Here is a 20608-nt window from a genome sequence, read left to right as displayed (position 1 = left end):
TTATCTATCTAAGACCTTCTATTTATCAATGTCTTTCACAAGTAAGACCACTAACTGTGAATAAATGGAATAATAAAATACTTTTTAAAACAGCTGTACTGTGGTTGCATTTGTGTTTTTTTTGTGTAGTTTATAAAGGGCCCTACTTAGCATTATAAAAGCACTGTCAACATTCCTGGATAACCTGGAGTTCAACTAATCACTATTTTACTGTTTACAGGCAATTGTAGAGCCTAAATATATGAACTTTAGAATCATACTGTCCAACATATTGATGTTTCCATCGAAAAGTCTTGGGCCATGCTATTTGTCATTCTGATGATTAAATAAAACTCTATTGATGTGTGACATCTGTCTATTTGCCACAAAGTGTTTCCCATAGTTAAATACCAATGTAGTATCATGGGTATAGAATAGCTCTGAGGATTTTGCACATGTTTCTCTTTGATTTCAGGTGAGCAAGATTAACAAAATTCCATCTATTCTGATATGGAAGTAAATAATGCAATCAAGATATTTAATTTTTATTTAGGGATTCATTTAAAGAATTTGGGACTGTGGTGAATAGGAATACTCAACCTTGTTTTTATTTGAAAGGAGTCACTAAGCGGGCATTGGACTTCTTTAACATTCACTTCTTTGAAGTCACTTGACTTAAGTTAGTTGTTTGGAGTGCAATTGAAGTACAGCTTGCTGCAGGAATTTTCTTCTGAGAATACCCTTTTTTAAGATCCATTGTGGTAACTGAAACCCTGATCCAACTTTTCTCCTGAAAATCCAATGAAGGAGTTATGTTTGATGATTCCTTGTGACCTCTCTTTAACGAACTGTGTTTGAAGATTTCAGGGATGACCAATTGCCTGTGTTTAACGACCCATCCACTTGCCCTAGCAGACCATTTGAAAGATATTTTGAACATTTCATGTCTTTTTTTCCTTCACACACTAACAGTTATTAGACAAAATCTTTCTTCCCTCTAAATTGGTCTCTACAGAGACCTTGTTTTAACCCGGAATTTATAGAGTCATAGAGATGTACAGCACGGAAACAGAACCTTCCGTCCAACTCGTCCATGCCGACCAGATATTTCAACCTAATCTAGTCCTATTTGCCAGCATTTGGCCCATATCCCACTCAACACTTCCTATTCATATACCCATCCAGATGCCTTTTAAATGTTATAATTGTACCAGCCTCCACCACTTCCTCTGGTAACTCATTCCATACATGCACCACCCTCTGCATGCAAAGGTTTTCCCTTGGATCCCTTTTATATCTTTCCCCTTTCGCCCTAAATCTATGCCATCTAGTTTTGGACTTCACCACCACAGGAAAAATACCTTGTTTATTTATCCTATCCATGCCCCTCATGAATTTATAAACCTCCATAAGGTCACCACTCAGCCTCCAATGCTCTGGGAAAACAGCCTCAGCCTATTCAGCCTCCTTATAGGTCAAGTCCTCCAACCCTGGCAACATTCTTGTAAATCTTTTCTGAACTCTTTCAAGTTTCACACTGTCCTTCCAATAGGAAGGAGACCAGAATTGCGTATAATATTCCAAAAGTGGCCGAACCAATGCCCTGTACAGGTGCAACATGACCTTCCAACTCCTGTACTCAATGCTCTGACCAATGAAGGAAAGCATACCCTTCTTCACTATCCTATCTACCTGCAACACTACTTTCAAGAAAGTGTGAACCTGCACTCCAAGGTCTTTTTGGTCAGCAATACTCCCCAGGACGTTACCATGAAGTGGAAAGTTGTGCTCTGATTTGCTTTTCTGAAATGCAGCATCTCGCATTTATCTAAATTAAACTCCACCTGCCAATTAAACCATCTGATCAAGTTCTCATTGTAATCTGAGGTAACCTTCTTTGCTGTCCACTACACCTCCAATTTTGGTGTTATCTGCAAACGTATTAACTTATACCTCTTTTGTTCACATCCAAATCATTTATATAAAATGACAAAAAATAGAAGACCCAGCACCGATCCTTGTGGCACTCCACTGGTTACAGGCCTCCAGTCTGAAAAGCAGCCCTCCACCACCACCTTTGAGCCAGTTCTGTGTCCAAATGGCTAGTTCTTCCTGTATTCCATGAGGTCTAACCTTGCTAACCAGTGTCCCATGAGGCACCTTGTCAAGCGTCTTACTAAAGTCCGTATAGAGCAACATTCACCTGTATGTGAATCAGCTTTACGTTTTTGCAACATATTTACTGTTAACACAATAAATCGCTAATTTTTGTTATTCATGAAAAATCCTAGATGATGAATCTTTTTATCTAAATACGATAAAGTATATATTGGCCATATGAGTAAATGGATAAAACATTTAATGTTGTGATTAGCAGAGTAATAGGACTAGATAGAGAGAGCTCTCCTCTGCTCCCTCTTAATGGGTGGCACGGTGGCACAGTGGCTAGCACTGCTGCCACACAACGCTAGAGACCCGGTTCAATTCCGGACTCAGGCGACTGACTGTGTGGAGTTTGCACATTTTCCCCATGTCTGCGTGGGTTTCCTCCGGGTGCTAAATTGCCCGTAGTGTTAGGTAAAGGGGTAAATGTAGGGGAATGGGTGGGTTGCACTTCGGCGGGTCGATGTGGACTTGTTGGGCCGAAGGGCCTGTTTTCACACTGTAAGTAATCTAAAAAAAATCTTAATGTTAAGGTGTTGGACTGGGCTGGACGGGGTCAAAAGTCACACGACACCAGGTTATATTATACATCAATGACTTGCACCTGATGGAGTAGCGCTCCAAAGACTAGTGTTTTCAAATAAACCCATTGAACCATAATGTGATGTCATGTGATTTTTGACCTCTTTCATAAGTGTATTGGTTAGAAAATGTGGTACGACTTGTATCAAAAACTGACAATGTCAACAAACCAGCCATTAACTGGAAAAAATAACAATAGACAGAATGTTTAAAAGTCTATTGGCACACTTGTCTTCATTGCTCAGTCCTTTCAGTATAGGAGTTGGGAAGTCATGTTGAGGTTCTACAGGATATTGGCGAGGTCTCTTCTGGAGTATCATGTCCAGTTCTAGTCACCCAATTACCGGAAGGATGTTATTAAACCAGAGAGGGTTCAGAAGAGATTTACCAGAATGTTGCTGGATATGGAAGGTTTGAGTTATAAAGAAAGTCTGGATAGACTGGGACTACTTTCAGTGGAGCATAGGAGGTTGAAAGGCAACCTTATAGAAGTTTATGAAATAATGAGGTTATCAGTAGAGTTAATGGCATTTGTCTTTTCCCTCGGATGGGAGATTTCAAGAGTAGGGCACACATTTATACGGTGTGGGGACAGAGTTTTAAATAAGACACGAGGGGCAAATGTTTCACCACAGTGTTTGCGTGTGGAATGCACCTCCTAAAGAAATGGTGGATGTGGGTATAATTACAATGTTTAAAAGATGTTTGGTAGGTACATGAATAGGAAAAGTTTGGAAGGATATGGGGCAAGAACAGGCAGGTGGGACTAGTTTAGTTTGGGATTATGTTTGGCATGGACTGGTTGAACCAAAGATTCTGCTTCCATGCTGAATAACTCTATAACTATTCACCTGAAGTGTTCACCTTCATTTATTTATTTGGATTTCCAGCATTTGCATTTTATTTTTCTTTTTTGCAACTTAATTTTTTCGTCATGAACCTTGGATGTTGACTCATTTTGATTTTGAGGAAACCATGCTTGTAACTTGTAATGTTTTCATGCTTTAAAGTTTGTGAGCTGTGAAGAAAACTCTTTCAGTTTTTACAGTAACACTGAGTATCCTGACCAATGTTATTGAGGACACTAGCCAAATTCTTAATTCCTGTTCTTTAAATTTTAGTCAAAGAGTCATCGGATTAAAAATAGACATGTTAATTGTTAACAATAATTTATTAGCATAATTAACAACATCTGAATATTAATATTTGATATTCAAACAATTAGAAAGTAGAATTAACGTACAATGAAAACCACAAGCAGTTCAGTTGTATCGTGCTAAGTCAGCATTAATTTATTTGCACTATAATCATTTATAGTTGATAACACTCTGAAATTTAGACAAACTGATTTATGATTCTATTTTTTAATAAATAGCCAGTTAACAGTATTATATATTTTGCCTGTTGGCTGAATTACAATTTGTTTGCTGGTAGTTCCTGAAACTTTCAGAGAGACTTCTTTTTGCATTAAGAAATGCAATAAAGAAGGCTGAAGTACAAGAGCAATCAAAAACAAAAAAGATACAGCAGAAAAATTTTTCAGAAGTCCCTATATCATTTAATCTGAGTGAAGTGTCAGTAAACTTTACCATTTTTTGATATGAGTGACCCCAAATATTTGTGAGCATACCCTGATGTCCGCCAGTTAATCAAACCATAGATTCAATGCATGTGAGGACGCATTGATTTCACTAATTTCTCAGCCGCTTCATAATAAAATAACTTTTGCATTATTTCAGGTGCAGCGTTCCAAAAGCTTGTACTTTCAAATAAACCTGTTGTACTATAACCTGGTGTCATGTCATTTTTAACTTTGTCCATCCCATTCAAACACCGGGACCTCCATATTTTATCTCCCATGAAGCTTATCTCTCGGTTTGTTGCATCGATGATCTATTCTTCTCAAGATTTTTTTAGTGAGAAAGTCTAGATTTCTTTTGAGCGTCCTTGAATTTCACAATAATCCAGCGATCACTCCATTTACTCATTTCATTCATCGAACATTTATGGGATTTTACAGGGCATTATATCTCCAAATTGAAGCATGGAATAAGACCTTGATGGCACTTGAATTTAAACAGCCAATCCTTTACTTGGCAGTAATTACAAAGATGGTTTTTCTCTGTGTGCAGTTCATTATTAAATGCAGACACATTGTTTCACGTTTTTATGCAGTCAACTTTAGTTTTATTTTTGCACCCAAAATAACATTTACTTGAAAATTGATCAAATGAGCTTGTGCCCGAAACGTCGATTTCACTGCTCGTTGGATGCTGCCTGAACTGCTGTGCTCTTCCAGCACCACTGATCCAGAATATAATCTTCCCTATTCCAGAGATATTTTTTATCCATAAATAATTAAATAAGCATTCCGCGACTCTGCTAACATAGCCTTAAATGTAATTGTTTTGAAATGTTAAATTTTATTTAGCATGACATATTTTTAATGAGATCAGTGTCATGAATTTCTCATTTAAGTTGTTGAACTGTCCCTCCGCACATTAGACCATTAGTGATGTATGAAATTGGTATGTGCATTCATTTGGCCAGCATTGCCAACATGCCTCAATTGGAAGCATGAAGTTTGGCCTCAAATATTATACCTCTCCTTTGCTATCAAGAAAATCAGTGACTCGGGGAAAGAAGCTTGAAAGCCTATAAACTAATTTGTGACCTTACGCTAAGAATTGTAAATGACTGTCACCTAAGATTTAGTAGTTAACCGAATAGTTATACTTCAACTAAGAAAAATGGCACTTGTACAACATCTTATTCAGTTTTCTGAGAAATAGCATTTAAGTTATACTTCAGGCCCTGTTATATAAGTAAAGGTGACAGAAATCCCTTTCTGTATGTGTGCTCCAGCACAAACTGGAGAATGATATGCATGCAATGACTATTCGTTTTTTTTTAAATTAACTTGTTTGGATATGCTGAGAGATATCTGTGAACTTGAACCCAGAGCTTCAGGCCCACAGGTAGGAACCACTGCACAAACAGGAGTCTAGGTTATCCATTAGTATATGATGTCTCGTTATCTTAATCAGGATACTTTTGTATATAAACCTGGTTAGGATAATTTATAAGATTATAATCGGGTTCCTCTTGTTGTCATTCATTCAGTGCAGATATTTCCCTGGGTAATATTTAGAATTCTGTAATAATAGGTAAAATTTGCATCTCTGAGACCATAAAAATTAGAAGCAGAATTAGACCATTCAGCTCAATGAATCTGCTGCACCATTTGATTGTGGTTGATCTGCTACTCAACTCTCATTCACCTGCAATCTACCTGTAACCTTTATCCCTTTACTAATCAAGAACCTATCTAACTCAGCCTTAAGTATATTCAGTGACTTGGCCTCCACAGTCTTTTATGGCAATGATTTCCACAGATTCACCACTCTCTGGCTGACAACATTCCTCCTCATCTCAGTTCTAAAGGGCTGAGCCTTTACTTCGAGACTGCCTTTAGTTCCTCGTCTCTCCAGTGGAGACGATGTTTCCATGTCCATTCTTTCGAGGCTTCTTGGTGTTCTACCTTTCAGAATTAAATATTTCTTTTCGTAAAATTTCAGAAGAATGTTACCTGCTATGTCAGTGTGATGTTTTTATTTTAATACCAGCCATTATGATGGCCTCAAAGTAAGACTATGACTTGTGAAAGGTGTAGCTTCTTGACCTTTTCTCAGCAACTGGACAGAGACTCATCAGCCTTATAGGTTTAACAATATCTAGTCCAGGGCAAAGCGGATTTAAAACTGATTCACCAGAATTGGAAAGATACTGTTCGTAATCCACTTAACCACACGGCTGATAGCATTTCTAATATCTAAGCTATTTGAGTTTCTGTGGTATCAAAACCTAATAATATGGACTGCTTTAAATGAACACATAGCATTGTTGCTTTTTGAGAGGGAATGTGTTTGAAAGTATTCAACTTTCAGATCATGGTTAGTTCTTTTACTCATTAACATTCCATTACATTACATCCACAAATATACAGATTGGTTCAGGTCATTAATACATGTAAACAAATCTGAAATCTTTGTTGTCCATTGATTTTTGTTTTGAAATCGGAATATAACTGCATGCTCAAACTGTTTGAAACAGACCCATGCATATCTAGAACTGGAGATAATGTACTTTTAAGTGCTCTCACTTCTTATGTCTTTCTGGAATTTTTCGCTGACTAAATTCCGCACTGTTTTTCTAACAGTCTTTGAGAGCAGAAAATACATGATTGGGTCAAGGCAACTGTTGAAAGCAGAAAGCAAAAGTGATATCTCATTCGTTTTATTCATCACATTTTTCCAGTAACAGCTTGTTATGTGAAGCTGAGATGCAATGTAGAAGAATCGGGAGATATGATATGGGACGAAGCATATGGTAAAAATGAAAAGAACAATGAACGTTTTTGTTGCAATTTTGCTGAGAATTTTGCTGTTAGAAAAACCAGGTTTTTCTTTACCAAGCATGAAAAGCTTTTTGGAAATCTTTCCATACGAAAGAATGAGGCAAAAAAATACAACCCAAAACATTATGACAATGAAAATATTAATATAGGTTTTGAACTGGTCTCTTTCTCGATAATGAAAGCACTTTGAATTGTCATCGGAACTGTCTTTAGTCTTCAAAAGCATTGGTATTACAATCAGAATTGAAACAAACCAGATGGCAGCACAAATTATTGCACTTTGGGTAGCATTCCGTATTTTATAATGCTGCAAAGGCCTTGTTATTTTTAAGTACCGATCCACACTGATGAGTCCCAAAAGTATAATGCTAATATACATTGTCATGTAAAATACATTGCCAATGATATTGCAGAACAATTTCCCTAACATCCACTGGTTATGATTTGCATGATATGCTATTCTGAAAGGCAAGGAGGAGATTGAGAAGAGGTCTGCAATTGCCATGTTAATCAAATAGATGTGGATGGAATTTTTCTTGTTTTGAATGAAGAAAAATATGCATAGTGCTGCAATGTTGCCAATCAGTCCGGTTAAAAATATGAGAGAGTACACCACAGGTAAAAGAATCGATAGGAAGTTGTCATGTATAGTACAGTTTTGGTCAGCCAATATATTCATCTCTGTTCTCGCCTTTAGTAATTTACTTCCATTTTCTGGTTGCCAGTAGCTCATCGACAGATTGGTAGTTCCCATACTTTCAGATAATGAAATTGATAAATGTTTATTTCTGTAATGAAATAGAATCTATTATTATGAAGCTTATTAGAAGGGAGACTTCTATAGCACATTTATTTATAAGATAGTATTTGCAAGTTGTTAGTTAGTCCAGTCATCTTAATATTTGTTATAGCAAAGCATCTAGATTCCAAAATGCAGTACAAAAATAATTATTCCTTGGAATAACGTAAGTTAAAATGCCAAGTTATTTGTTAAAACATAAATTATTTTCTTGGATGAGACACATTGCTCATGTGGAGAGACCAGAGAAGGGGTAATTTAATGAAGATATCCCAGTTGTGAAGAATAATGACAGGGAGAAACTGTTTCCACTGGCAGAAAGATCGAATACCAGAGGACATAGATTTGAGATAATTGGCACAAAATAGAGCAGAATGAGAATTTATTTTATGCTGCAAGTTGTCATCTGGAATACACTATCTATAAGTTGGTAGAAACAGATTTAATTGTAACTTTCTAAAGACAATTGGACATGTACTCAAATGGAAACCTTTGCAAGGTTGTTTGGAATGAGTAGGGGCATGAGATCAATTGAAATATCTTTCAAACTGGTGACACATGCATTGATAGACTGAACAGCTTCTTAGTGTGATGTAAATGATTCTGTAATCAAGCTTGAGTTTTGGCTGAGCCTGTTTCATGACTCTTTGTATGTAAAGCTATTTAACAACAGACCATTGGTTCACACCTCCAACAGTAACAAGATGAATTACTATAATAATACACATTACATGTTCATCTTGACTTTATAAAAATAATATTCTGAAGTAACTTCAACCCTAATGCTTGAAAGAATGATGGAGGAAAGAAGATGCATTGTTCACCTTTCCTTCTTTCAACCTTCTGTCCTGTTCAGTGATAAAGGCGCTCGTTACATTTTCTGTGACATGTGTCATGAAGCGATCTTTTTGCATCATCTGAGACAAATGATTACATTTTCCTCTTCCATTGGCTTTGCACCTCTTCCTTGGTAGTTCATTCATTCTTGCTGAAATATAACCAGCACGTTTTTTCTGCCCTACCCCAAGAATTCTGACTTTGCCTAACTCCTCTTTCTCATCTGCAAGCTTTCACTGCCATTGTTACAGTCTACATATGTGTAATTAAGGTCCTCCATTGTAATTATTGTATGATGTTTATACATCTCAGTCATTATTCAGTCCTTAATCAAAAACACCATTCTTCTTTGTTCTCTGGTACGTTTTCTGAACAAGTTGTAGCTAGGAATAATTAATACTCAGATATGTTCTTGTTTAAATCGGGTCTCTGTTGCCACAACATCACAATCTCATATAGCAATCTGTACATATAACTCTGACAAAAGAAATTGCTCTTCATCTCAGTTCTAAAGGTCATACCTTTACTCTGAAGCTGTCTCCTAAAGTTCTAGTGTCTCCTGCTAGTGGAAGCATTTTCTCCATGTCTCTATCCAGACCTATTAATATTCATGGCCTGCGGTAGCAATTAGATTAGATTTTTTTTAGATTAGATTAGATTACCCACAGTGTGGAAACAGGCCCGTTGGCCCACCAAGTCCACACCGAAGCGCAACCCACCCATTTCCCTACATTTACCCCTTTACCTAACACTACGGGCAATTTAACATGGCTAATTCTTTGGTAAAGACTTATGCAGAGTATGTATTTAATACCTCAGCCGTGTCCTTTACCTCCATGTGTAGAACCTAATTGGTTCCACTCTTTTTACTATTTAAATGCTTGGAGAAGACTTCGAAATTTGTTTTTATGTTGGTTGCTGGTCTCTTTTGATACTTCCTATTTGCTTCTCTATTTGTTTTTCATCACCACTTTAAAGTTTGTACATTCAGCCAGGGTCTTAATTTATTTTCTGCCTGACATTTGTCATTAACACAATTTCAGTTTTGTCCCTATTTCATTTGTCATTCAGGGAACACAGTATTTATTTTATTTGTCCTACCCTGCCCTTTTCAGAACATATATCTTGACTGAGCCCAATCTAGCTTCACTTTGTTCAGTTGCTATTTCATCTGTCAACCTTTACCTCAAATATATTCAGCCCAGATTCATTCTTACCCGGTTGGCTTTCCCCAAATTATTTATTTTTACTCTGGATTGTTCATGCTTGATGGTCACCCTAAATCTCATGATACAATGATCACTGTCCACCAACTTTTCCTCCATATTTGATTTACTTGGCACATCTCATCCCAAAGAAACCAAGTTAACTAGTTCTTCCTTTTATGTTGGTTGAGAAGCATACAGTACTGATACTAAAATAATTCCCCTCAACACCCTGTAGGAACTCTTGTCTCTACCCTTTCTGTTGCTCTTGCGCCACTGTATGTATGGGTGATAAAAGTCCCCCATTATAAGCACTCCATAATTTTTGCACCTCTTTCTAATTTCCTTAGAAAATTAATTTTTTTGAGTGGTAGATTATTGTATAAAATAATCTAGAATCTTGAGCAGGTTATGATTTTTTTTTTCCCCAATGCATTGGAAGAGATCCACCTCAGTAATCCCAAAGCAGAACTCTGCCCTCAGCAACAAATTTCAGACATTTATACGTTGCAAGTCGTGTAGACAGTACATTACTCGAATTCCAAAATGGCCTGTTTGGAACAAGTACCTTGTTTTTCACACGTTCCAAAGTGGCATGGGTGCCTAACATCCCTGCTATTATCGAATTGAATTTATTGTCGCGTGTATCGAAACACAGTGAAAAGCTTTGTTTTGCGAGCAATATAAGCAGATCAAATAGTTAAGTAGCGTAGATAAGTAAGTATTAGTTAAAGCAGCAAAAACAAAAGCACAGGTTCAGGCAAATGTTAAGTTTTTGTAAGTCCTAACAACAGTAGGGTAGAAACTATTTCGAAACTAGCTGGAGCATGTTTCAGACTTCTGTACCTTCTCCCCGATAGTAGAAGTTGTAGAAAAACATATTGCCCTGGTAGAATGGATCTTTGAGAATGCTGGCAGCCTTTGTTTGATGGCAGGCCTGGTAGATGGATTCTGTAGATGGGAGGTTGGCCTTTGTGATTGTCTGGGCCGAGTTCACCACTCTCTGTAACCATCTCTGATCTTGAATGGTACAGTTGCCATACCGAGCAGTGATACACCCAGACAGAATGTCTCAATGGCGCACCTATAAGAGTTGGCAAGGGTATTCGCCATCATGCCAAGTTTCCTCAGCTGCCTGAGGAAGAAGAAATGTCAGGCCTTTGTAACCATTGCGTCCACATGAAGAGCCCAAGAAAGCTAGTTGGGATGACCACTGCCAGGAGCTTGACACACTCCACTCATTCCACCTCTGTGCTGTTAATGTGCGGTGTGGAGGGGGCGGGGGGCATGAGTAACAACATCCTGCTGAGAGTCAATAATGAGCTCCTTGGTTTTGCTGGCGTTGAGTGCTAGGTTGTTCTCAGTGCACCATTTTTCCAGGTCTTCCACCTCCCATCTGTAGTCTGAATCGTTGCCATGACTATGGTGGTGTTATCAGCGAACTTGTAAATGGCATTAGTCTGGTATTTGACGATGCTGTCGGGCATATACAGTGAGTACAGTAGGGGGCTGAGTACGCACCCCTGAAGGGCTCCAGTGTTGATTGTTATTGAGGATGAAATATTGTCCCCGATCTTCACTGATTGTGACCTGTGGGTCAGGAAACTGAGGATCTACTTGCAGAGAGCGGGGCTTAGTCCGAGATCACTAAGTTTAGTAATCAGTCTGGGGAGGATAATAGTTTTGAAGGCTGAACTGTAGTATGAGTAGGATTCTTACATAGCTGTTCTTGGTGTCAAGATGTTCTAGAGAGGAATGAGGGGCAAGTGATATGGCATCTGACGTGGATCTGTTGATCCGATAGACAAATTGGAGTGGGTCAAGAGTAGTGGGGAGGCTAGAATTGATTAATGCCATGACCAGCCTTTCAAAGCATTTCATGACCACTGAAGTTAGGGTTACTGGGCAGTAGTCATTGAGACATGCTGTATGAGCCTTCTGAGGCACAGGGATGATGCTGGTCCTCTTGAAACAGGATGGGACAGTGGCCTGCTGCAGGGAGAGGTTGAAAATGTCCGAGAAGACCTCTGTCACACAAAGGAAAACTGATCTGACCTCTGAGTGACTGTTGGGATAGGTTCGTCAGGACTTCTCAGAGTAGATGTTAACTCTCCACCGCAATTCTGCTCAAAGCGAGCATAGAAGAAGTTGAAACGATCTGGGAGGGATGTGTCATCGTCAGCTATCTTTCACTGTTTCTTTTTAGAATCTGTGGTGTCATTCGGTGCTTGCCATTGGGCCAGGTGTCTGTCTGGGTCTCTAGTTTAGATCAGTATTGGTCTTTGGCTGTCTTGATAGCTCTGCGAAGGTCATACTTGAATTCCTTATACTTGAGTGTGTCTCCTGATCTGAAGGCCTCAAGCCTGGCTTTCAGCAGGTTTTGTATGTCCAGGGTTTCCTGTTGGGGAACATCCTGATTGACTTCCTCGGTATGCATTCCACCACACACTTGCTGCTGATAAAGTCTGTGACGGTGGTGGCATACTCATCCAAGGTACCTGCAGACTGTTTCAACATGGCCTAATCAGCTGATTCCAGTCAGCACCGGAGTTGATCCTCCGACCAGCACTGGACCTGTATCCACAATAGGGTCTCCTGCTTGAGTTTAAGCTGGGAGAAGAAACACTGCATTGTGGTCAGAGTTCTGGAAATGAGGGCGGGGGGTGTGGGTGGAGCAGTAGACATCTTTATATTCCCCCATCTTCCTATATGCCCTATCTCCTTTTTTTGACCCTGTGATATTCTCGCATCTTTATCAGGTAGTACTTGCCTCAATGTGGTGCAGGGGCATCATCATTCCACCTTCAGAAAAAGCTGCAAGGTTATTCCTAGTTCAGCCATGTTGCACTTTTGCAGGGTTATAAATGCCTACCAAATCAGTATTTCAACCTTTAGTTTCATTTTAAATAAATATCTTGAATATTAACAAGTGAATTTTATATATATATTTAAAGCTTTCTTATTAAGCTAACTAATTTCTCTTGTCCTTTCTAATGTGAGAAAATAAGACTTCTGTTGATCACTTTTGATTCTTCGCCTACTGATTTGTTTTAGGGTAACCTATATTCAGAATTCTCCTCATTACATATTCGCAGGCTGTGGCCTTGGCTATCTGATCCAGCATTTATTGCCCATTCCTAGTTGCTCTGTCTCCCTGCAGTCCATTTGCTGTTGGTACAACCACAGTGCTCTGTGCGGGAGTTCTTCAGGATAGTATCCTTGGCCAAATATCTTCACCTACTTCATCAATGACCTTCCCTCCAGGAGGTCAGAAGTGGCGATTTTTGCTGATGTCTACATTGTTCAACAGCACTTGTATCTCTTCAGATATTGATCTTCAAGTGTAGCAAGACCATTTGCACCACACAGATGCAAGTTAATGAGCATCTTCAACAAGAGAATCTGAGCATTGCCCCTTGATATTCAGTGGCATCGCCATCACTGAATTCCACCAGTATCAACGGTCTGGCGTTACCATTGACCTTAAATTGGATTGGAATAGCCATTTTAATACTGTGGTTATAAGAGCAGCTCAGAAGCTTAGGATCATAATGAGATAGGTCGCACTTGCCTGGCTAAGTGCAGCTCTAAAAACACTCAAGAAGCTTGACACTTTCCAGAGCAAGGCGAACGTGGATAGTGTGCAGATGCTGGAGATTAGAGTCAAGATTAGAGTGGTACTGGAAAAGCACAGCAGGTCAGGCAGCATCCGAGGAACAGCCCTTTATCAGGAGCTCTTCCTGATGTATGGTTTTTGCCTGAAACGTTGATTTTCCTGCTCCTCGGATGCTGCCTGACCTGCTGTACTATCCAGGGCAAAGCAACCCACTTGGTTGGAAGCGTATCCACCAACATTCACTCCTTCCACCACCAATACTCAGTAACTGCAATGCGTACCATCTGCAAGGTATACTGCAGAAATCCACCATGGCTCCTTAGACAAAATCTTCTAAATCCAGAATCCTCCTCCATCTAGAAGGACAAGCTTAGCAGATAGAACTTCACCGTATGCTAGCCCCGCTCCAAGCCACTCAACATCTGGAAATATATTGCAGTTCCTTCAATCTTGCTGGGTCAAAGTTCTGAATACCCCATCTAATACCATTGTGGGTCTACCTATAGCAACTGGGCTGCAGTGGTTCAAGAAGGCAGCTCACCACCGATTGCTTGAGAACAACTGGAAATGGGCTATAACAATGTCGACTATTAGCTGGAGCTTCTAGACGATTGGATAGTTGAAAAAGATGAGAATTACTTCATTACTGGTCCAAAACTTGTACCTATTTAACATTTGTCCACAAAGGATGAGTTCTGTGAATTGATTTTATTTATTTACTGGAGGATGAAAGTGGTTTTTCAGATTCTGCAAGTCGCATTCTAGGAGTCAAAATATTTTACAATGATTACTGTTTTAAAAAAAAATTAGCACAGATCGTATTTGTGAAAAATTTAAAAAAAACTTCTATTATGACTGTCATCTGTTATCACTTGAGCGATCTACTCAGCTTTATATTATCTTATCATTAGTTTGAAGCTGTGATACTGTGACTTAATACAAGTACATTTTACTCGTTTAAAAAATCAACTCCCTCCGATGCATTTTTTATTTAAAAGCATCCCAACCGTTAGATTGTCATTGTAGGAATAGAGAAATTTTATTAGATACTTATCGTGTTACCATCTTTAAAGTAAATATTTTTCTTCAGATGGTATATTTTGCAAGGTTATAAACGTTGACAAAAAGATTAGGGGAACTGAATATTAAATGGGGAAAGGCAGCAAAAAACACAGACTTGGAGGTCTTCACATATGAGTTACAAAAAGCTGGCCTGCGAATTCAGCAGATAGGAGCAATCACCCAGTAAGGACTGATAAAAAGGAATTTCTTCTGAGGGTTGTGAATCTTCAGAATTCTTGATCCCTAGGGCTGTAGAGGCTTGGGTAGTAAAATATATTTAAGATTGAGGGAGAGTTTTAATCATCAAAGGAGTCACAAGTTATGGAGAAAAGACAAAGGATGTGAAGTTGAGGGTTATCAGATCAGCCAGGATCTCAGCTCCTGTGCCTTCTGCTCTTCGAGTTCATTTGGATTCAATCCTTTCATAAAAGCAAAATACTGGTGGTTCTGAAGGGTCAAACTGAACTTGAAGCATTAACTCTTTTTCTCCATAAATACTGCTAGTCCTGCTGAGTTGCTCTGACAGTTTCTGTTTGCTAGTCCAGTCGTTGTTCCTGCATTTTAGTTCAGAGCTAACTGGCATTTATCTCCTTTGTTTTTTGGGGAACCTTGATGTGTACAAATTGGCTGCTGCATTTGCCTTCGAGAAATGTTTACTGCATTTCCAAAGGAAATGAATTAGCAATGATGCATTTTGCAATATCCTGAGAACTTAAAGCACCATATTGCTACAAATGAATTATTTCTTTCCTTGTGAAACTGCAACAAGATGATAATCTATTTATGTCTTCCTTAGAAATTTTTCATATGATGTATAAGTTTATCCATGCAGAATTCCTGGCGGGATAGATCAGGTACCAGATGATTTCATCTTTCAATCCCCACCCCCACCCTCTGTTACAGAATTAAGAAATCTTACTGATACAGATTAGTAGATTGATTTTAAATTCATTTCCATATTTTAGACACTTATTTATGTGTGAACCCTAAACTTTCCTAAGATATATTAGAACTTTGAACCAAATGCTACATACATTTCAGATAAGCAACTGGGGAAGGGTTCCCCCCCCCCCTCTGGCAAGCTAGCATCAGCTCTACACCCCCTCTTTGCCAACTCCTCAACATTTCCAAATATCTCTAAAGTTTCAGTTACTCATAATTCATTCATCTATAACTATTTCCATTGGATTGTTTGGTTTTTGTTTTGCTAATCCAAGCTGTATTTAAAAGTACATTTTTAAAAGAAGTCGGTGCATATTTTTGTACTTTATATATATCAGTCAAGGAGCATATGTAATCAGAGGAATCTTCAAGATGAGCTGAGAGTGAAAGCTCATGATATCAAGACTACATTCAACCACATGTAGCATTCAAGGAGCTAGGAAAATTGGTATCCATGGTGAACTGTCCAACCATACCTGGCACATAGGAAGATGGTTGTGGTAGTTTGAGGTCAGTCATCTCCGCTCCAATACATCTCTGCAGGTGTTCCTTTAGGGTTGTGTCCCAGGCCCAACCGTCTTACGCTGCTTATTCAGTGACGTATCTGTGGTGTCAGTGGGGGAGCACTTCGGGGCCAGCGACCATAATTCTATTAGTTTTAAAATAGTGATGGAAAAAGTTGGACCAGATCTAAAAGTTGAAGTTCTAAATTGGAGGAAGGCCAATTTTGATAGTATTAGGCAAGAACTTTCAAAAGCTGAGTGGAGGCAGTTGTTTGCAGGTAAAGGAACAGCTGGAAAATGGGAAGCCTTCAGAAATGCGATGAAAGTCCAGAGATAGTATATTCCTGTTAGGGTGAAACGAAAGGCTGGTAGGTATAGGGAATGCTGGATGACAGAAGAAATTAAGAGTTTACTTAAGAAAAATGAGAAAACATAGGTATAGACAGGGTAGATCGAGTGAATCCTTAGAACATAAAGGCAGTGGGAATATACTGAAGAGAGAAATCAGGAGGGCAAAAAGGGGACATGAGATAGCTTTGGATATAGTTAAGGAGTATCCAGAGGATTTTTACAAATATATTAAGGACAGATGGGTAACTAGGGAGAGAATAGGGCCCCTCCAAGATCAGCAAGGCAGCCTTTGTGAGGAGTCCTGCATTAGTGTTTACTGTGGAAAAGGACATGGAAGATGTGGAATGTAGGAAAATAGATGGTGACATCTTGAAGAATGTCCATATTACAGAGGAGGAAATGCTGGATGTCTTAAAATGCATAAAAGTGGATACATCCTCAGGACCTGCTCAAGTGTACTCTTGAACTCTGTGGAAAGCTAGGGAAATGATTGCTGGGCCCTTTGCTAAGAAACTTGTATCATTGATAGTCACAGGTGAGGAACCTGAAGACTGGAGGTTGGCTAACGTGGTGCCACTGTTTAAGAAGGGTGGTGAGGACATGCCAGGGAACTATAAACTGGTGAGCCAGCGGTGGTGGGCAAGTTGTTGGAGAGAATCCTGAGGGACAGGATGGACATGTATTTAGAAAGGCAAGGATTGATTAGGGATAGTCAACATGGCTTTGTGAGTGGGAAATCATGTCTCACGAACTTGATTTTTTTTGTGAAGATGAAACAAAGAGGATTGATTTGGGCAAATCTGTGGACGTAATCTATATGGACTTTAGTAAGGCATTCGACAAGGTTCCCCATGGGAGACTTGGTTAGCAAGGTTAGATGTCATGGAATAAAGGGAGAACTAGCCATTAGGATACTGAACTGGCTCAAAGGTAGAAGACGGAGGGTGGTAAGGGTTGTTTTTCCAGACTGGAGGCCTGTGACTAGTGGAGTGCCACAAGGGTCGGTGCTGTGTCCACTACTTTTCATCATTTATATGAATGACGTGAACATAAGAGGTATAGTTAGCAAATTTGCAGATGACACAAAAATTGGAGGTGTGGCGGACAATGAAGAATTCGGATTACAACGGGATTTTAATCAGATGGGCCAATGGGCTGAGGAGTGGCAGATGGAGTATAACTTAGATAAATGCAAGGTGCTGCATTTTGGGAAAGCAAATCTTAGCAGGACTTATGATGGTCCATGGGAATGTTGCTGAACAAGAGATCTTGGAGTGCAAGTTCATGGCTCCTTGAAAGCGGAGTCACAGGCAGATAGGATAGTGAAAAGGGTGTTTGGTATGTTTTCCTTTCTTGGTCAGAGTATTGAGTACAGGATTTGGGAGGTCATGTTGCAGCTGTACAGGACATTGGTGAGGCCATTGTTGGAATATTGCATGCAATTTTGGTCTCCCTCCTATCAGAAAGATGTTGTGAAACTTGAAAGGGTTCAGAAAAGATTTACAAGGATGTTGCCAGGGTTGGAGGATTTGAGCTATAGGGTGAGGTTGAATAGTCTAGCCCAGTTTTACCTGGAGCATCGGAGGCTGAGGGGTGACCTTGTACAGGTTTATAAAATCATAAGGGACATGGATAGGATAAATAGACAAAGTCTTTTCCCTTGGGTGGGGGAGTCCAGAACTAGAGGGTATAGGTTTAGGGTGATAGGGGAAAGATATAAAAGAGATCGAAGAGGCAATATTTTCTCGCAGAGGGTGGTACATGTGTGGAATAAGCTGCCAGAGGAAGTGGTGGAGGCTGGTGCAGTTGCAACATTTAAAAGGCATCTGGATGGATATATGAATAAGAACAGTTTGGAGGGATATGGGCCGGGTGCAGGCAGGTGGGACCAGTTTGGATTGGGATATCTGGTCAGCATGGATGAGTTGGACCGAGGGGGTCTGTTTTCATGCTGTACATCTCTCTGATTCTATGAATCAAAGTAGAGATGTTCGCTGATGAATTACAAAACTGATCAGCACCATTCGCAGCTCCTCAAATACTGAAATGATCCATGTTCAAAGGCAACAAGATCTGGACAATATCCAGGCTTGGGCTGACAAATGGCAAATAACATTGTAACCCAAATGCCAGGTGTTAACTGTCTTCAATAGGAAATAATCTAACCACTGTCCCTTGACACTCAATGGTGTTACCGTCATTGAATCCTCCATTATTTGCATCCGGGGGGGACACAGTTGCTAGAAGAACAAGACAGAGGCTATGAATATTGCAGTGAGTAACTCACCACCTAACGCCACAAAACCTGCCCACCATCTGCAAGGCACAAGTCAGAATGAGTACAGCCCTAACTAAACTCAAGAAGCTTGACACCATCCAAGTCAAAGCAGCTTGCTTGATTGGCACCGCATCCATAAGCATCCACTCCCTCCACCAGTGATGTTCAATAGCAACTGTCTGTACTATCTACAAAATGCATTGCAGAAATTCACCAAAGATCCTTAGACAGTATTTTCCAAACCCGTGACCATTTCTATCCAGAAGGACCAGGACAGCAGGTGCATGAGAATACCACCACCTTCAAGTTCCCCTCCAGGCCACTTATCTTCCTGACATTGAAATATATCATTGTTCCTTCACCGTCACTGGGTTAAAATTATGGAATTCCCTTTCTAATGGCATTGTGAGTCAACCCACAGCTGGCGGACTGCAGCAGTTCAAGAATGCAGCTCACTGCCACCTTTACAAGGGCCACTTGTGCTGGGCAATAAATTCTAGCCAGTTAGCAATGCCTATGTACCACAATTGATTAAAAAAATTAGAGCCTGTATAAAAAACATTTATTACATACCTGTGAAGATGTCTTAATCCTGTACTTAATTTGTCAATATGCTAGTTATCAAATTAATTACAACATGCAAAGATCTTCAATTTAGTTTTTCATAAGAAGGACAGTGTTGAAGAGCTTCTTGATCTAGAGAAACACGACTGTGATCTATTCCTCTTTTACTTCGAATAGATGTAATGCTTGTGGTTTTCCTTTCTACTGTGTTAACCCTGCTGATGCTATGTATTTTCCTGTTTGCATCTGTTTCCTTTTGTGGACTTGTTAAATGGTATTTTAAAATAAAATAAAATCCTTTTCTGTGATAAGGTTCTCAAGAATTTGAGTTGGAGATGCATAAAATGGTGGTAATAGATCAATTGTGCAGCTGGATACAAGAATTAATTTGGCATTACTGGCCCCAGAAATACTTTACGTGTTTAAAAAAAATTGTTTTACATTGCTTAAATCAAAGCCATGGAATTTTTAATATGATTGCTTAATATTTTATGCGAAAGAGATGCTTCAGGCAATATGGCATTCCCTCACTGTACCCAAACAATGAGGTTGTTAAGTTTTGCCAACAAACTGAACAAATATAGATACGGGTTGTACTGTTAGGCAAGTAAGAGTTCAGCTTCATTATCTTAGAGGATCTGTGAAGGCTTTCTCAAGGGAGATTATTTAAAAACAGCAACAGTCTACCATTGGAGAGACACATTTGCTCTGTAAAAGAGATCAGCTTCATGAGTGAATTCATGTTTATGTGGTATTGCTGTAATTTTACCTGTTGCATATTAATAAAATGTAAGGAAGGGGGAATGCAGGGTGAGACACAGGTAATGGGGAGGTGAGAGTATGGCCATCAGAAAGGATGGAGCAACAGCATTAGAGACAGGCTGTTGAGTTGGGTGGGAGTCACACTGGACATTTTTTTTGCCTAGGTATTTTTTGGAATTTTTCGTCATTTTGCTGCATTGCTTGGCTAGCCTTGCTGCACCTCTGATTTGTCATTTGATCAGGGTGCCCCATTTGGCTGCAGAGATCCAAGGGACGTGCATTCTTAGCTGCAACATTAATCCGGAAACTTTCTTGCCAGAGCAGTTACTGGAATTGGGTCGGTGGGTGTGTAAGTGGAAAAGTGCGTGTATGGTAGGTGGGTGGTTTTGGGATGGCATTTGTTGGGGAGTGAGTGACTCTAGGAGAGTGATAGGGAGGTTGGTGACTAGAGAGAGCTGTGGGTTGGTGGGTGACTGGAGCAGTGGGTGTGTGACGTAGTGTGAGAAAATGTGGAGACTAAGTTGGTGGTTAGAAGAATGGGTGAGTAA

At 39.5% G+C, this 20608-nt stretch overlaps 2 protein-coding genes across 6 annotated transcripts in view; one reads left to right on the top strand and one right to left on the bottom strand.

The window, feature by feature from the left end:
• caska (calcium/calmodulin-dependent serine protein kinase a) overlaps window positions 1-20608 on the top strand; it is a 618991-nt gene that overhangs the window by 213585 nt on the left and 384798 nt on the right. The window lies entirely within an intron of this gene.
• gpr34b (G protein-coupled receptor 34b) lies at window positions 6810-19420 on the bottom strand. 2 transcript variants are annotated; one of them, XM_060833056.1, is made up of 3 exons: window positions 19308-19420; window positions 16079-16251; window positions 6810-7929 (listed from the first exon to the last, which is right to left on the bottom strand). In XM_060833056.1, exon 3 carries the CDS (start codon window positions 7893-7895, stop codon window positions 6873-6875), a length of 1023 nt encoding a protein of 340 aa, XP_060689039.1. In that variant the 5' UTR covers window positions 7896-7929; window positions 16079-16251; window positions 19308-19420; the 3' UTR covers window positions 6810-6872. The 2 variants fall into 2 exon arrangements, with proteins under 2 accessions (XP_060689039.1, XP_060689041.1); XM_060833058.1 differs by lacking the exon at window positions 16079-16251.

Source organism: Hemiscyllium ocellatum, chromosome 12 (assembly GCF_020745735.1).
Source record: "Hemiscyllium ocellatum isolate sHemOce1 chromosome 12, sHemOce1.pat.X.cur, whole genome shotgun sequence".
Classification (NCBI taxonomy): domain Eukaryota; kingdom Metazoa; phylum Chordata; class Chondrichthyes; order Orectolobiformes; family Hemiscylliidae; genus Hemiscyllium; species Hemiscyllium ocellatum.
This window is presented reverse-complemented; position numbering and strand designations above follow the sequence as displayed.

Coding starts and splice junctions, on each gene's coding strand:
- gpr34b (XM_060833056.1), bottom strand. CDS start 7,895: ATGGGAACTACCAATCTGTCGATGAGCTACTGGCAACCAGAAAATGGA.